We start from the raw sequence: 19,447 nt of genomic DNA on the forward strand, positions 1-19,447 counted from the left end.
TGCTTATTCCTGGAAAGTACGTTGTTGCATAGAGTCTTGCAAAGGTCATATTGTTGAAACTTTAAAAAGTGCAACTACTTCTTTTTAAAAAATTTTAAAGTTATGTATGGATAAAGCTATCCAATAAAATAACTTAAAGTTATGTATGGTTGACCAAGACTCTATGCAATAACTTCTATATTTTAAGTTGCATTTTACCTATCCAACATTTTTTCGAAGTTATCTAACAAATTAAATTTCAAATATACAAAAAGGGAATCAAAATTATCAATTATTGAACCAAATGGAAAAGAATCACTTGTATAAAAACAAATCTCAAATAAGTTAAAAAGAAAAATTCTACAAAATGGTTACTAGACAAGTCACATTAAAAACAATAACAGAAATAAAAATATTATAAAAATTCAAGGGATTGGCTAAAGTAGATAAGAATTTGGCCATGTATCAGGTCTAAGATTTGAATCATTTCGGATGCAAACAATTTCTTAATGGAAGTGAGTGGATATCAACAAACGAAAAAAATTTAAAAGTGACATACACCTAATAAGAGCATATGAAGCAGACTTAATTGTCATGGACATACATACAGCCTAAATATGTAGGTGCACCTCTACAAAGAAAAAATAATAATAATAATAATAAATTAAATATAAGAAAAGAGCCAAAGATCAATCATTGACATATAGAAAAACGATATGCAAAGAACCCTCTGCAGCGTTGAAGAGGGTCTTGTGCTCCATTAAGGGTGAAAATTGGACCATTACGTGTGAAAATTGGACCATTATGTATGACCCACACCCACCTATAATGGTCCCACTCTCATTAACTAATGCTGCAATTTTACCAACATGACCCTCTCAAGCTCGGAAGAGAATCTTGGTCAGTACAAAGATTAAGGGACTTATCTAATTGAGGTTGTTTCCTTGTAAATCATAAGACCCCTCCATCCAACTACTATAAGTGCAAATTCAATAGGTGCTTTTTCATAGTCTTTCTTAAGAAAAATATTAAAAACATTTTTTTTTCTTTATTCTTCTTCTCAAGTTTATCACTGCCAAACAACTATTAGTTGTGCAAAAGTGTAATAGGTAGACGTTTATACATTTACCCAAAAACTTAGATTGTTAAGCGGTTTTGCATACTCATCTATTTATACTCAATCACTTTTTCATCCGGATCTGATGTGGGACAAATAACTTTTGTTACATTCTCCCCCACCAAAACTCACGTAATGCCCTCGTTGTGGTCGGACCACCATACCTACCCGGGGTGAAGACGAGGGTGTCCTTCTAATCGAACGCTTGGCGTGATACCGGATTAAAAATTGGGTCTGTTTCTTATACCAATTGTAACGGATGAACGCTTACCCAATTTATCTAAAAGTTTAAGTTGTTGGATAATGCTGTATACCCACCTATTTATACATATTCACTTTTTTATTCGAATCCGATGTAAAATAAATGAACCTTGTTACAAAAAGTTAGTATGAAAATATTGTTTAACTTGTGGTCGGATAGGGAGGCTAGACCGACTTATTTAACGTAATATGAGGTTCTAAGTTCTAACATGGGCATATGTGTGTGTCAGTGTGTATATATTATATTAATAATAATAAATTTCCATAAAATCTCATTCACACTAGGTGACCCGATTGTGGGACTTACGATGTCTTAGTAATTAAATTAGTAATAAAGTTGATGACCCAAATTTCAAATAATGTAATATGATTATATATTGGTAGTGGCAATTAAATGTGATATTGAATGTGAAGTAATGCGCAATGTCTGCCATCGAAACCTTATTACCATAATCAGCAGTTGCACTAACCTGAATTTTAAAGCCTTGGTGCTAGAGTACATGTCTAATGGGAGTCTCGATAAGTGATTGTATTCTTACAATTATTATTTGGACATCATGCAACGGTTAAACATAATAATAGATGTTGCATTAGTATTGAAATATCTACATTATGGTCATACAACTTCCATTGTCCACTTCGATTTGAAGCTCAGCAATATCCTTCTTGATGAAGATATGATTGCAAATGTTGCTGATTTTGGCATAGAAAAACTCTTGGGTGAAGGGGATCTCATGGCACAAACCATGACCTTGGCAACAATTGGGTATATTGCACCAAGTGATATTCTATGTTTATTATTTTCATTAGAGTTTTCTTATTTATTTTTTTAAAATCATGCTACAAATTTCGACTAGCGAGAACCAACCAACCAAAAGAGAGCTTTGAGCCCCACGAAGAGCTGTTTTGGGTGGATCCACAACTCTCTCTCTCTCTCTTGGTCAGTTGTCCCATCCCCAATCGGCAACTTCAAAGTTTTTTTTTTTCAAATCATTTTTATCTGTCAAAATCTATTTTCATTATCTATTTCTAAATAATGTCGATGTGGTTCATAGAGTATGGAACGGAAAGAAGAGTATCAACAAGGTGTGATGTCTATAGTTATGGTATCTTGTTGATGGAGATGTTCAAGAAAGAAGACGGACGAAATGTTTTTGGAAGAGATGAGTTTGAAGCGTTGGGTGAAAGAAGCATTATTAGATGATTCAGTAATTGAAGTTGTGGACCTCAATCTCATACAAAGAGAAGATAAACATGAGTCTGTGAAGGAGCAATGTATATCATCTGTCTTTGGTTTGGCAATGGACTGTTCAAAGGATTCACCTGAGGAAAGGATTACCATGGAAGACACCTTGGTTGCACTCAAGAAAATCAAAATCTCCTTTCTAGCAAATGTTGGAAGCGCTTGAAAGATAAAGCTATCAAGATTATCAGATATCAAGTTTAGTAGTATATTGTATTTACTCACATGTATCATTATCTCAGAACTTCATTCAATAAAAAAAAAAACCCATCCAATAATAGTTTGGATTTTTTTTCTTCTTCTCGGAGTTAATACTGCATTTATTTTTACTTTGTGGATTATATTAATTCAATAAGTTTAATTTAAGCAAATACTTGGGTAAAGCACTAAAGCATCATGTTACACTTATTCATCTCCCTCAAGTGTTTTTAAAAGAAATTTCACAACCTATTTCGCACCGCGCAGCTCACATAGAATTGATGTTTTGAAAGTAAAACTGGAGAAAAAATAATTCAAAATTATGTTTGGTAACCTGAAATTCGGGCCTTAAAATTGAAATTGAAAAAAATATATATATATGTTCTAATGCATGTATGTTTTCCAACTAAAATAGTGTTATGGTGTTACTGAATTAGATGTCTTCTTCAAGGGTTCATTTCCTAGCTTTGCAACTTGCCAGAGTTCATGAACTTAAATTATAAGAATATTAAGGTTTTAGTTTAACTGGTATCCCTTCGGGCTCTTCTCAATTTAACTAGAAAAAATAAGCGCGTTTAAGTGGGTCATTTACAAGGGAAAAAAAATGGTATGTTAACGAGTATTTAAGTTTTATTTATTATTATTTTTTTTTGGATAAACTATTTATGTTATTTTGATACTTCGAAAAGAATTTTTAGCTTTTCTTCTTTTATATTATTATTAATTATAATATTATTATTATTTTTATAGCATTTTGATACTTCAAAAACTGCAATGTAGAAAAGTCAAAACCACAAGTTCAAGTAATATATTTTATAGCAAAGCAAGTCTCCTACTCTTTGACTGGACTTTTCCTGGAAACTACGTTCTTGCATAGAGTCTTGCGAAGTCTTATTGTTGAAACTTGGAAGTGTGGACTAAATGTTTTAAATATTTAATGTTAATTACAGAGAAAGCTATCCAACAAATTAATTTTAAAAAGACGAATCAAAATACCCATAATAAAAAATACTCCATACCAACTAAATTAAAAATAATATATTTTTAAAATGATTATTAGACAATTTATATTATATATATGGAGCATAATGTATTAATGTTAGATGTTTAAAACAAATAACAATGCATTCATGCAAGTGAATTAAGAATTAATGTCGTACCTTGTAAGAAAATATTTTAAGATTGACAAATTTAGTTGTTGTTTTTTTTCGGCAAGTACAAATTTAGTTTTTTTTTTTTTTGGTCACTGACCTGATAAAAATTGGAGGATGAAGCATTTCTCTTGGCAACACGTAACACCTAATATGAAATATTTTACTATTTAAATTAAAAGGATTAACATATTTCAAAAGAAATCAAGTATGACTGTAAAGAACAAATGAAATGGGGGATGAGTCGGCATATCACTTATCCTATTAGAAAAATAAATAGAGACCGAGAAAGCAAAAATCAACTATGCCACGTGCTTGGCGTCCAGTTGGCAAGTTGTCAATCTCGACAGCCATCGGAGGGTTGTTATCATGAAAGCACAAGTTGGACATATAATATACATTGTTTTGAACAAGCGTCCAAGTCAATTTCAACATGTTCTGGGGATGTCAATCTAGCTCTGCGAGGGTGTCCCATCCCTTTGGAAGCGTGTTTGGAATCAAACCAGGCGGATTTAGGGTGTGTTTAGTAACCAAAATATTTTTTGTTTTATGTTGTCGATTTTTAAAAAGGAGAAATAAATACAAAAATTATGTTTAGTAATTTATTTTTGTTTTTTATTAATGAAAAACATTTATCATTTTTATGAATGAAAGAGAAAATATCACAACGATATTTCCTCTGTTTTTTCACTATAGCAGAGGAAACGTTTTCACCATTATTTCTTTCGTTTTTTACGTAACAACTGACATTACTCTTTCATTAATATACTGTACACAACCATTGACATTACCTCATTAGTACATTTATATACTATATATATAAATTATACCAAATCTATTTTTATATTCTATATATATCCATTATACAAATGTACGCCCTTATTTTTTATTTTTCTTTTTTCTGATTGTTATACATGTATCGGTTGTACTTTGTTTTCAGATTTTTTGTTAATATATATGTATATATAAAATCTATTTTTATATTCTATATATATACATTATACAATTGTACGCTTATCTTGCCCAATATTTTTCTTTTTAAATTATATCTTTTATTGTGATTGAAAGTTAGATTTTAATAGATGGATGAAAAAATAAATTAAAAAAATTTCCAATTTTTTTTTTTTTTTTGTAACAAATGTTTTACTAAACACTGTTTTTTGTTTTTTGCTATTAAAATTGTGGCAACAGTAAAGGTTACTAAACGTTATTTTTGCTTTCTGTTTTTACTTCGAAAAACAAAATTATGTTTCTGTTTCTTTGCGACTACAAAAATAGAAAACAAAAACGTTATTAAACGCACCATTATTTAGAATTCGCAAAGTTCCGAACTCACGCAGATTAATAATAATATATAAATAATAATTTTTATCTTAATAATAGTATTTCTTTTTTTCATTTCTTAATGATAATTTAAATTTTACCAACATTTTTGTTATTATGATAGTTCAATATTTAACTTATACTTAATTCTTAAAAACTATATATCCATCTCGACTCCGATGCAGGACACGGAGCGGGTTTGGAAAATGATTTTTATTTGCCGAAAGGGTGTGGGAAAGAGGTACCCATCCCAAACTCACCAGTTCACACCCTGTATGTGAACGTGTTTGTGTATGAATTGGTTGTTAAACAAGTGGGGATATGATTCTGCCCCAAGAATTTTAAAAAGTTGACATAACCGGTAACGGCAAATTGCATAAGACGACATAACGACTGATTTCACCATATCTTAGACAAGCTTGGCTTTTGAGGCCATGGTTTATCCACTTTCAAGTACTTTATGATTTCACCATCTTATATAATGCCTCACCAATTAATCCTTATTAGAAGTCATAAGCCAAATCTACATCACTTCAGATCAATACTTTATGATTGCTTCTTTATTTCCATTGTAGTGTTGCTAAACTATTTCTTTGTTTGCCTGGCTACAACCATAACTACTAACTTGACTACAGATCAATCTACACTTCTTGCCTTCAAAGCCCATATCACTTCTGACCCTGAAAATGTATTGGCCAAAAACTGTGAGATATATATTTTGTAATTGGCTTATTTCGTTATCAAAACAAGTCCGATCGAGTTGTAATTTTTCGATTCCAAAATTTCGAAGATTGATGATCGGATGCGGATTTGAAGAAGAAAGTCAAGTGTTCATTACTACACTCTGAGATAATGAGAAAGATGCTCTAAGAAGGTTGAGAGGTAGTGAGAACAGTTAGGACGGTTTCTGGAAGGTTTGAAACAAGAATAATTGCAAAATATTGCAAATTTTTAAGACTGTCCATCTTGAACCAGTTCAAGATAGCTGAACCGGCTTAAGAATCCGTGGGATTCAGTACTGTCCATCTTGAACCAGATCAAAATGGCTGAACTGGTTCAAGGTCTTCTAGCAGCACTTGGATTTTAGTTTCCTTTTTGCTGAAAGTTTCCTTTTCAATTCCAACTTTCTTCCAAGTCCTATGCATGAAATTTATCATATTTTCTGAGGGATTAGGACTTTAAAAACTCTATATAAACCATGTCATATACATTGGTTGAGTGAGGCCTTTAGGGAAAATCAATTCTATATTTTGAGAAAGCCTTTAGGGAGAGAAAAATTCAGAAAATCAAATCTGATTATTCTGAATTTATTTTTGAGAGCACACATATATATTCATGAGTGATTTAATTGTAGTGTTCTCTATCTCATTGGAATTGGAGCTGTATTGAAGATTCAGATATTCCAGATGATCAGCAGGATTTAATTATTCTACAATCGAGTTCAGATCTTGAAGAAGAGAAGTAAACACAATCACACTTTGAAAGGGTTGGAGCATTCGTGAAGTGCTGTCTGATCTACTTACGACTCTTCTACAAATATCAAATGTAAGTCTGAGATCAAGTTGTTGTTGGACGGGGAGTCGTAAAGCCAAAGGACTGTCAGCGGTTGGTGTGGTGTAGAACGATAGGGTGTGAGCCAGAGTCAAAGTTCGGTATACTTTGTTTCAAGCATAGTGGATTGGTTTACTTTGGACTGCACAGTCCACGAGGTTTTCCCATAACAGTTGATATATTTTATCAACTGGGGTTTCCTCGCTAAAAATCCTGGTGCAATCTCTCTAACTCTAAGTTGCTTTACTTTTCATATATTTGTGATTGTGGATGTTTAAATTGGTCAGATAATCTAATCAATCGTAAATTAAACAAGTTGACCTAATAATCAAATCTAGGTCATTAAGGAGCTAATCACCATTGAAATTGACTAACAGTTTCCGCATCCCGCGTAACTCCTGTTTCACAATTTGGTATCAGAGCGGGTTACTTGATATATAGAGTAGATCATAGTTGTTGATTAATTGTTGATTTTTGCATCATGTCTGAAAATTCATCTGTTGTTGATGTGTTGTCTTTACTTTCTGTTTTTGATTCTATCACAAGTATGCAAATTGAGTGGTCCAAGTTTAAAAAGGATTTTGAAATTTTGTTAGAGAAATTGAATCTTGCAGAACTTGATAGAGATATTTATAAGTTAGAAGTTTCTGCCTCTAATAAAAATTTGGAAGAACTTGGTTATAAGAATTTGAATCTTCTTCATAAAATTGATTTTCTGGAAAATGAGCTTAATAAGGTAAATTTGTTTAATAAATCACTGGAACTTAAAATTGATAATTTGAGTAGTGAATTTGTTAAATCAAAATAGTCTTTTTAGAAAGTTGATATTGACACTTGCAAAATTGATAAGTTGAAAAAAGTGGTTGAGAATGAAAGGAGTTACAAAGTTTTGGCATCAACTTCAAAGGATTTGTATTTTCAAAAATCAAAAAATGTTTTTGTGAAACTTGAAACCAAGCCTTGTGTTATTTCTAATCTTCCTAAACTTATTTCAACATGTCATTTTTGTGGTGAAAAAGGGCATATCAAGTATAAGTGTCAGAAAAGAAAAATTGAACTAGGAAAGAAATTGAAAAATCTGAAGAGTTCAAATTTGAGAAAGAAGAGGATTAGGACTGTTGAGTCTTGTGACACTTTGCCTAGAACAATAGGGAAATCATTGCATAATGAATCTAAAATTGTTTGGGTAAAGAAAGAGAATTTTAAATATCTTGCCATGCACACAGCACTTAGAGCACTTGGTCCATGTGGTTGGTACTTTGATAGTGGTTGTTCTAGGCATATGATAGGGGATAGAACATTATATACCACTTCTAAGGAATGTTTAGTTGGTACTGTTACTTTTGGTGATGGTAAAGCTTCTACTGTAAGTGGTAAAGGTAAGATCAAATTTTCAGGAATTGGAGAGTTAAAAAATGTTCTATATGTTAAAGGTTTAGCTGCTAATCTGTTGAATATTAGTCAAATATGTGATGAGGAGTTTCAAGTCAATTTTACTCAACAAGGGTGTTTTGTAACTAATGAAAAAGGTGAATGCATCTTGAAAGGAACTAGAACTTCTGATAATTGTTATGTTGTGTTTTCAGATCCTTCACTTATGTGTTTTTCTGCAGTTACTGATGAGACTGTTTTACAGCATAAAAGACTTAGACATGTGAATTATAATGATTTAGTGAATTTGTCTAAAAATGATCTTGTTCAAGGTTTGCCTAAATTGAAGATGCCTAAGAATGAAATATGTGGTCTATGTCAGTTAGGAAAACAAACTAAAGTGTCACATAAGAGACTTATTCATAAAGTCACTTCTTGACCTTTAGAATTGATTCATATGGATTTGATAGGTCGCATAACACCTGATAGCATTGGAGGAAAAAATATTTGCTTGTTATGGTTGATGATTTTTCTAGATTTACTTTTGTTGCATATTTGAGAGAAAAATCTGATACTTTTGTGAATTTCAGGTCTATTTGCCAACTTATTCAAAATGAGAAGGGATATCGAATTAATCGGATTAGGAGCAACAATGGAGGTGAATTCGAACCTAAGGAGTTTATTGAATATTGTGATAAAAATGGCATTAAGCATGAATTTTCAGCACTTAAAACAACACAACAGAATGGTGTAGTGGAAAGGAAAAATAGGACAATCGCAGGAATGGCTCGTATTATGCTTCAGGAGAATAAGATTGCAAGTCACTTTTGGGCTGAATCAGTACGTACTGCTTGTCATATCCTAAATAGAGTTACTTTTAGGCCTGGTACTAACAAGACTTCATATGAGTTATGGTATGATAGAAAGCCCATTGTTACATACTTTAGAGTCTTTGAAAATAAATGTTATATCCTTAGAGATAGGGAACACTTAGGAAAATTTGACTCTAGAAGTGATGAAGGTGTATTTTTGGGTTATTCACAAATCAGTCGGGCTTATAGGGTTTTTAATCTTAGAACCAAAGTGGTCATGGAGTCTATAAATGTGGTTTTTGATGATACAAAATCTAAGATAATCTCTTCTCAACTTGATGAAGAAGAAACTAATTTTGAAATTGTAGGAGAAAGGAAAGAACCTGCAATTCAAGAAGAAGAAAGAGTTGAGGATAAAAGTGTAAAGGGTGAAGACGATGAGGATGAGGAATTAGAGGTTACCACTGATGAACCTATAGGAATTCCTACACCATCTCTAGATATTCCCACATCTAGTAATTCTAGAGTTAGATTGAGTCATCCAATTGACAATGTGATAGGTCTATGGGATAAACATAGTACTAGGAGTACAGTCCGTGATGATGTAGGAAACTCATGCATTATAGATGATATTGTTCACTCATGTCACATGGCTCAGTTTGAACCTAAGAATGTTGATAAAGCCCTTCAAAGTTCTGATTGGCTTATGGCTATGCAAGAAGAATTGCTTTAATTTATGAAGAATGATGTTTAGGAACTAGTGCCTCGACCTAGTGATATTAATATCATAGTGTAATACCCCTAGTTTCAAAAAGGATAAAATTGGAATTTCAATTATTTTTATTTCATTTTTATGTGACTAGTTGCTTGGGTGTTTAATTGTTTTCTTTCATTATTTGATTTAATTGTGTAATTTAATTGAATTGGTTTATTTGGTAAGTTGATTTAAATGATGTAGTTTTAATTCTTTGATTTACTGTTTTAATTTAATTATTTGTTTTCATTTCTTTATTTAAGATTAGGGTTTTATTGGGACGTCATATAGGTATCTGTTATATATGTTTATAATTAGGATTTTATCGGCCGACTCTAGTTTGATTAGGGTTTCTGTCTTAGCTCTAGTTTAATTAGGGTTTTCTAAGTGCCTATATATATGTGTATGAGTTTTTACTGAGGGTTGGGAGAACCTTATTCACGGCACAGTGGAAATAAAACAGAACAAAGATAGAGTTGAGAGAACAGAGGAAATCATAAGAGCTACCAAGGAGAAGAATAGAGAGGATCAAGGGAGGGTTGTGGTGGATTAAGTCAAACCCATAGGAGGCTTGAAGGAAGTTAGCAGTTGCCAGAAACTTAGAGACGACGCCGAGATTTCATTACTGAAATCACAGGCAAGTTCTTCTCTTCCTCCTTCCCTCTGGCTTGTGTTCTGTGCACCTAAACAATCTCTAGGGTTTAATTAATTATTAAATCAGAACTTACATGCTTGCTATATAATATACTGATGATCTTTACGTGTTAAATTTGATTCTGATATAATGCGTGCAAGCTTGTTTCAAGTCTTGATCAGTTTTCTGTTTTAAGCATGTTATGTTGTTAAACAATTTTAGTTTCTGTAATTGCCTTTAACCTCTGTAAATAAATCATGGGGATGTTACTATGATGATATAAGATCTTTAGGTTCAGGGGTGAAGAGGAACAGAGGAGTTGGAATGGAATGGACGTTGCAAGTTAGCTTAAGTTTCGTACTGTAAACATGATAGTTTAATGGCTAAATCTAACCTCTGTAATGGTCCCAGTTATTGTAAACAACCTTGGGGATGCTTCTAGACTCAATTAAGACTCCTAAGATTAGTTTTAGAACCCAATAGAGTGGTAGGAATTGATCAGAGAGGGAGCAGACGGATTGAAATGGAGCAGAACGAGGACGAAGGCTCTCAAAGGAGGTGAGAGCCGGCTCCATGGATGTGGGAGCCGGCTCCTACACAAGTAGAGCCGACTCCTACACAAGTAGAGCTGACTCCAAGGACTCCTAGAGCCGGCTCTAGGCTGAAAGAGCCTGCTCCCAAAATTTGGAGCAGGCTCCATTTTCAATTTTACATTCTAATTTTTATTTTTTTTTAGTTTTTCTACGTACTGTTTAACACTGTTGGAGCATGGAGACTATTTGAGTGGATTTGGAACTTTACAGAGGGACTAAGGAATGAATTTTGGGTGTTATTAAGACCCTAAATTGATTAAAGTTTAATTCTAAATTAACGGAACAAACCGTATAAAATTTATGCACATTATATACGGTTAATGGATGGATGATGATTTAAATGCTTAAGCTTATTTTTGGATTTTCCAGTGGGATCTATTATGTTTGGAAAATTGTTCTAAATGCATTATAGGGTCATTGATGTATTGAAGTTGATCTATACATGCTTTGGAGGCTAATTGTTGAAGTATTAAATCCTTTATGCAACTATATGGATTAATGCTTGGTTTGAAATTGCTAAAGCATTAATCAATCTTCTGCAATTATTTTAGCAATGTATCGGACTATAATATGATTATAAAATTTATTTAAATGCATGATAGAGTCATTGATATATTAAATTAGATCTATGCATGCTCTGGATGTTAGTCATTGATTTATTAAAGCATTTCTTACAACTATATGGTTAAGTGCTCGGATATAAATTGCTGAAATTTTAAACATATTTTTGCAATGATTTGGATATTGGTTTTAGACTGTAAATTACTAGCCTATTATTTATGTTTTGTAATTTACATGGATATGGAGGATTGTATGCACCGGTATGGGACGGTAACATATTAGGGACGGTTTAGCTCAAAATGCATAAACCTAACCTAATGGATTAACAGAATGGATTGAAAGATATTGAATCCTAATTATGACAAAGTCAGATCAACTGCAACTAAGTTGGATGACTTCCTGGATTAATGGATGGTAGTTAAGTCATATCAACTGAATAAGTTGAGTGACTAACTAGTTGGTTTATTGTATGTCAGTTTAATAAATATTTTAACTACATACCCTGGTTTTGGACGGACTTTATATATATATTTATGGTACCACGAGATGAGCTTGAGTTTCAGATTCATTGGTTAGGGTGCGTATATGCAATGGATGCGTCGCTGGCTATTGTAGGTTGAGGTGTACCCTGTTAGGTCTAGGTACTCATGCCCACCTTTGGGTGCGTTTTCGCATGTTACCTTCTATTCAGGTTGAGACCCCTACTGTAGTCCAGTGAATGTCCCTTAGTGTGGATATATATATATATATATATATATATATGTATGGACTGGATAGTTATTGTTGAGATATCTAGGGTGTGTCTGCGTATCGGGTCACTGTTTGGATTGTAGTTAGAGAAGAATTTGCATGTGGACCTGACCCACTCTTATTTTTACAGGTGTTCGTTAGTTCCAGTCTTAGAGCTGGATTGTCTGAGCAGATACAATCATTTCACTCCACCGATGCTGCAGGACTTTGTTTTATATTTTAGGCTTTGGTTTTATTTCCAGTCATTTGAGTTCAGTGGGATATTTTAGGGGACCACTAGATGGATTCCCAAGTTGTATAATTTGGAGAACGATTTGTATTCGTGGAGGATCAGTTGTAACAGAATAGTTTATTTATCAATGAAATTATTTATTCTGAGGTTTCAATTATTGGATTATCATTTTTAGTTTTCATTTCAGCAAATTTTATTTATCTCATTTGTTTTAATTGTATTCTGTGTTCGATTATTGCTAATTGATTTGATATCCTCGGGTAATCGGGCGTGGGCCTGGCCAACCCGCATCCGGAGATCCAGGGGTATCACACATAGGGACCAAATGGATTTTTAAAAATAAACTTGATGAACATAGTCTTGTGATGAGAAATAAAGCTTGATTAGTTACACAAGGATACACTCAAGTTGAAGGAATTGATTTTGATAAGACTTTTACACTTGTTGCTAGACTTGAATCTATTCGACTTCTTTTTGCTCTTGCATGTCACTTTAAATTCAAATTGTTTCAAATGGATGTTAAAAGTGCTTTTCTAAATGGTATTTTGCAGGAAGAAGTTTATGTAGCACAACCAAAAGGTTTTATTGATCCACATGATCTTGATTTTGTTTTGCATCTTAAAAAGGCTCTTTATGGTTTAAAGCAAGCACCTATAGCATGGTATGAGAAGTTGACTTCTTATTTATTACACAAGGGCTTCAGGAGAGGAGGAGCAGATAAAACATTGTTTATTTTTAGGAAAGGAAAAGATTTTATTGTTGCTCAAATATATGTGGATGATATTGTTTTTGGTGCTACATGTGATAACCTTGTTCATACTTTTTCTAAAGATATGAGTAAAACTTTTGAAATGAACATGGTTGGGGAACTGACTTTCTTTCTAGGTTTCCAAGTGAAATAACTTGATGATAGAATTTTCATATCTCAATCAAAGTATGCAAAGGAGCTAGTTAAGAAGTTTGGTATGAAAGATTCAAAGCATATTCAAACTCCTATGAGTACTTCATCAAAATTGGATAGAGACTCTGATCCTAATAAGGTTGATCATTTCTTGTATAGGAGTATGATTGGTAGTTTATTATATTTGGAAGCAACTAGGCCAGATATTTCATTTAGTATAGGTGTTTGTGCTAGGTATCAAGCTGATCCTAGAGAACAACACATTCTTGCAGTCAAGCGCATTATTCGTTATGTCAATAGTACATTGAATTATGGATTGCGTTATTCTTCTAAGTCTAACTCTGAGATTGCAGGCTATACTGATGTTGATTGGGCTGGAAATAAGGATGATAGAAAGAGTAATTCAGGTGGTTGTTTCTATGTTGGTACTAATCTTGTTTCATGGTACAGTAAGAAGCAAAGTTACATATCTTTATTATCTTATGAGGCTGAATACATTGCTGCTGGAAATTGTTGCACACAATTGCTTTGGATGAACAAATGCTACTGGATTATGGAGTCGATCAAGGTACTATTTCTATCTTTTGTGATAATACTAGTACAATTAATATTTCAAAGAATCCAATTTTGCATTCTAGGACTAAGCACATTGACATTCGACATCATTTTCTTAGGGAACTTGTTGAACAAAATGTCTTGTCTTTGGAAAAAGTGCATACCGATCAGAATTTGGCTGATATTTTCACTAAACCATTAGATGCTCCTAAGTTTTCTCATTTTAGGAAATTTATTGGTGTCTGTTGTCTTGATTAGATGCATTGCAAAGACATAGTCTAGAAAGGATCTTCATGCATATCTTGAGAGTCTAGATTATGTTTTTGGGAAGATAAGCAAACCATATTGATTGAGTATGTTGAACACCAAAAGTTTCATGACACATGGATTATTTGTGGAAAGCATAAAATGGCTATGATTTGTTGAAGTTGGTTTTACTTACTTTTTTTCGTATACTAAATGAATCATTGATAGTACATTTACTTGAGATGTCATTGTTTTGGTCAAAGATAGTATTTATATGATTGATCATTGTCTTAGAATTTAAACTTGATTTATGTGTTTTAAACCAAAAGAGTGAACATAAAAGAAAATTGAAAAACAGCTTGGAATGAAAAATTTTGAAATAGAAAGGAAATATTTGTTGTTTAGAAAAATGTGAGCTGGAAAAGGCTACCTTTGGGAATTGTCCGAAAGCTACCTTGACTCAAAACAAATGAGAATAAGGGAAAGAGCTGCCTATAAGCGTGAAAGTTGCCAATATGCAAAAAGAAAAAAAATGGAGCACAAAGAGAGATAAAAAAAAAAAAAAATAATGTCTTTTACACATGTTGATTATTTGATTTCTAAGGATATGTGATATCATTGATTTATTATCTGAAATCTGAATAATTGACATATCATATGTTTTTGGAACTTGGTGGTGATTTTACTACACTTACTAAGTTTGTGGAACTTAATTGAATTGATCTTGGTTATTTATGTTGATACATATAATCTTGTGGAGTCTACAATCTCATTGGTTTCAATTTACAAGATTTATATGGTTGGTTGCTTCCTCCTTCTAGGATTTTTATTCCTTGAGAACCTTGTTAATTTGTGACAAAAAGGGGGAAAGAGTGGAGGTACTTCTCATTCAGGGGGAGAGATACTTTTTGCATTAAGGGGGAGTACTATTGTTCATTGCATTACATTGCATTGACATTCAAGCATTATTAGCTTTGCTAATTTATGCTTGTGTTTATTTTCTTGATTAAGCTTTACGAGTAGTTGTGTTTAAGCTAATGTGCAAATTACAGGTTGCTACATGTGTTGAAGTTTTCTGAGGTTTCAAGAAAATTTTCACGTTTTATTTTCCTTTAATAATCACTGTAATTTACTTTTCTGCTTGGGTAGATTGTTGAATTGTTTTTAGGGTTTTGTCACGAAATTGTCAAAGGGGGAGATTATGAGATATATATTTTATAATTGGCTTATTTCGTTGTCAAAACAAGTCTGATTGAGTTGTAATTTTTTGGTTCCAAAATTTTCGAAGATTGACGATCGGATGCGGATTTGAAGAAGAAAGTCAAGTGTTCATTACTACACTCTGAGATAATGAGAAAGATGCTCTAAGAAGGTTGAGAGGTAGTGAGAACAGTTAGGACGGTTTCTGGAAGGTTCGAAACAAAAATAATTGCAAAATATTACAAATTTTCAAGACTGTCCATCTTGAACTAGTTCAAGATGGCTGAACCGATTCAAGAATCCGTGGGATTCAGTACTGTCCATCTTGAACCGGTTCAAGATGGCTGAACCGGTTCAAGGTCTTCTAGCAGCACTTGGATTTTAGTTTCCCTTTTGCTGAAAGTTTCCTTTTCAATTCCAACTTTCTTCCAAGTCCTATGCACGAAATTTATCATATTTTATGAGGGATTAGGACTTTAAAAACTCTATATAAACCATGTCATATACATTGGTTGAGTGAGGCCTTTAGGGAAAATCAATTCTATATTTAAAAAAAGCCTTTAGAGAGAGAAAAATTCAGAAAATCAAATCTAATTATTTTGAATTTATTTTTGAGAGCACACATATATATTAATGAGTGATTTAGTTGTAGTGTTCTCTATCTCATCAGAATTGGAGCTGTATTGAAGATTCAGATATTTCAGATGATCAACAGGATTTAATTCTTCTACAATCGAGTTCAGATCTTGAAGAAGAGAAGTAAACACAATCACACTTTGAAAGGGTTGGAGCATTCGTGAAGTGCTGTCGATCTACTTGCTACTCTTTTACAAATATCAAGTGTAAGCCTGAGATCAAGTTGCTATTGGACGGGGAGTCGCAAAGCCAAAAGACTTTCAGCGGTTGGTGTGGTGTAGAACGATTGGGTGTGAGCCAGAGTTAAAGTTCGGTATACTTTGTTTCAAGCATAGTGGATTGGTTTACTTTAGACTACACAGTCCACGAGGTTTTTCTCATAACAGTTGACATATTTTATCAACTGGGGTTTCCTCGCTAAAAATCCTGGTGCAATCTCTCTAACTCTAACTTGCTTTACTATTCTTATATTTGTGATTGTGGATGTTTAAATTGGTCAAATAATCTAATCAATCGTAAATTAAACAAGTTGACCTAATAATCAGATCTAGGTCATTAATGAGCTAATCACCATTGAAATCAACTAACAATTTTCGCATCCCGCGTAACTCTCGTTTCACAAAAACTGGTCCACCATTACCTCAATTTGCAACTGGACTGGTGTCTCCTGTGGTCTCAGCAACCAAAGGGTTACAGCTTTGAATCTCTTTGATATGGGTCTCAGTGGCACCATCGCTCTACATCTTGGGAACCTCTCATTTCTCACATCTCTTGACATTAGTTACAAAGGTTTCAACGGTCATATACCCAAAGAGTTGGCTAGTTTGGATCGATTACTAGAGATCGATTTACAATACAACAACTTTAGTGGAGAGGTACCATCATGGTTTGGGATCTTATCAAAACTTCAACATTTGTTTCTATTTAATAATAGTTTCACAGGTACCATTCCACCATCAATATTCAACATTTCAAAGCTAGAGATGTTGAACATAAACTACAATTCTCTTCATGGTAATATTTCACAAGAAACTGGTAATCTGTCCAACCTGAAAGTGTTAGACTTGAATTTTAACAAGCTTACGGGCTCCATACCATCTGCTATATTTAACATGTCTTCACTGCAAGTAATTGATCTCACATCAAACAACCTTTCTGATAGTCTCCCAATAGACATGTGCACTCAAATTTCTTTGCTTTAGCGACTCTGCCTTTTTTCTAATCAACTGCATGGCCAAATTCCATCTGGTTTATACAAGTGTAGGGAACTCCAACATCTATCAATGTCTAACAATAACTTTACTGGCAGCATACCTAGAGAAATCGGCAACTTGACAATGTTAAAGGTGTTGAATCTTGGTTGGAACTGTTGAACATTTTGGCTCAATTTGAGGCTTGCATCACCCATGATGTCATCAAGATTCTTAGGCTCCAAGAATGTGTGCCCAACAAGTATTTTGAGTGGTCACTAAGCAGCCCCATGTGTGATTAACAAGGCTTATGCTTGATCATCAAGCATAAGTTGGCTTTCTTTGGTTATAAATAGCCATGTCTCCCATGCATTCCAGATCATCCGAAAATCATCTCATCAATTGAGTGAGTTATCAGTATTAGTTAGTGTGTGGGAGATTTTGGGTGTAATTGGATTTTGGGTGTGAGCCACTTTGCCTTGTATCTCTTTATTTCTATAGCAAAATATTGTTCTGTCTTCTCCCCGTGAACGTAGGTATAGCCGAACCACGTAAATTCTTTTCTCGTTTGTGTGTGTGCCTATTTATTTTCTTGTCATTATTTTTCTCTTGTTCTCATAAACTCCTATTTGATCCTTATTTCATAACAAACTGGTATCAGAGCTCGGGTTCGTGTATATTGTGTACAGATACTGTTCACACGCACGGTACTATTCACATATACTATTCGGGTACTGTTCATAAATACGGTACTATTAACCAAGAAATATTTTAGGGAGTTTTTTGAAATGTCGACCAGATACGAAATTGAGAAATTTGATGGCAAGATTAGCTTCAGTCTTTGGCGCATTAAGATGCAGGCCCTGTTGACTCAGCAAGGTCTAAAGAAGGTATTATTCGGGAAGGACAAGTTGCTAACAACTATGTCTAATGAAGACAAGGATGAGGTCGATGAAAAGGCACGCACTGCGATTATTTTGAATCTAGCTGATGAAGTGCTGCGTGAAGTTATTGATGAAAACACGGCGGCAAAGTTGTGGCTGAAATTAGAAACTCTGTATATGACGAAGTCTCTCACCAACAGACTCTACCTGAAACAGAGACCCTACACCCTTCGTATGAAGGAAGGTATGCCTCTTAAGGAGCATATTGATAATTTCAATTCTATTATTATAGATTTGAAAAATACTGATATCAAAATTGATAACGAGGATCAAGCCCTTATTTTGTTGTATTCTTTGCCTCATTCCTATGAGCATTTTGTTACCACATTGCTTTATGGAAAATACACTATTAGTATGGAGGATATTAAATCCTCATTGAACTCTCAGGAGTTGAGGAAAAAGGTGTCTAGGAATATTGGAGATGAACAGGCCGATGGTCTATTTGTAAGAGGTAAAGGTGAGATAAGGGGTTTTGGTGGTAAGGGCAAATCTAGATCTCATAAAAATGTGGAATATTACTACTGTCACGAGACAGGGCACATCATCAAGCACTGTCCCAAACTAAAGGCAAAGAATGGGAATGGCAAAAAGAAGGTTCAAGAAGCAACTTCTGCAGCAACTGCTACAACGAGTGATTCGGAAAGTGACGATTATGTTCTCATGAAAACCTTATGTTCAGGTATGTCATTTAATAATAGTGGGATTCTTGATTCTGGTTATTCCGTTCATATGTCTCCCACTAGGGATTTTTTCTCTTCCTATAAAGAGGTGAAAGGTGGATCGATTTTGACGGTGGACAGGAAAGCTTTCAAAATTTTGGGAATTGGAACAGTCAAGATCAAGACACATAATGGGTTGGTGAGAACATTATCAGATGTGCGACATGTACCGGATCTGAAGATGAATCTTATTTCAGTAGGTGTGCTAAAATCCAAAGGTTACAAGGTTGTAACAGAAGGTGGAGCAATGATGGTCATGATGGATTCTCTTGTGGTGCTACAGGGCACCAAGGTGAAAATTTTGTATCTTCTCCAAGGGAATATAGTAATAGGTGGAGCTTCTACTGGGTTTTCTATAGTTAGCAGAAATCTGCGTTCGAGTTTTGGTAAAGGAAAAGTTAGAAAGAGGAGTTACGATCTTAGTTCTCAAAAGGGTTGTAAGGGGACTACACAACATGGTGGGAGAATGAAATCCATTTTCAGATGGCAACCAAAATTGCAGCAATCCTTATAGGGAGGCAAACCC

General features: G+C 33.7%; 1 protein-coding gene across 1 annotated transcript; it reads left to right on the plus strand.

Moving 5' to 3' along the window:
• The first annotated feature begins 13,525 nt into the window (after positions 1–13,525).
• On the plus strand, positions 13,526–17,270 carry LOC132277867 (receptor-like protein 35). The gene is made up of 2 exons (XM_059779710.1): positions 13,526–13,875; positions 16,748–17,270. Exons 1-2 carry the CDS (start codon positions 13,526–13,528, stop codon positions 17,268–17,270), a joined length of 873 nt encoding a protein of 290 aa, XP_059635693.1.
• The last annotated feature ends 2,177 nt before the right edge of the window (positions 17,271–19,447 follow it).

This window comes from Cornus florida, unplaced genomic scaffold (assembly GCF_030987335.1).
Source record: "Cornus florida cultivar Cherokee Brave unplaced genomic scaffold, ASM3098733v1 CherokeeBrave_3.0.0_Hap2_Chr10, whole genome shotgun sequence".
Taxonomy (NCBI): Eukaryota; Viridiplantae; Streptophyta; class Magnoliopsida; order Cornales; family Cornaceae; genus Cornus; species Cornus florida.

What these genes read in the sequence shown, in the direction of transcription:
- LOC132277867 (XM_059779710.1), top strand. Translation starts at nt 13,526, where the DNA reads ATGAGTACTTCATCAAAATTGGATAGAGACTCTGATCCTAATAAGGTT. An exon ending in GGTACTAATCTTGTTTCATG is followed by an intron (nt 13,876 to 16,747) that starts GTACAGTAAGAA and finishes CTGTGGTCTCAG; the next exon opens with CAACCAAAGGGTTACAGCTT.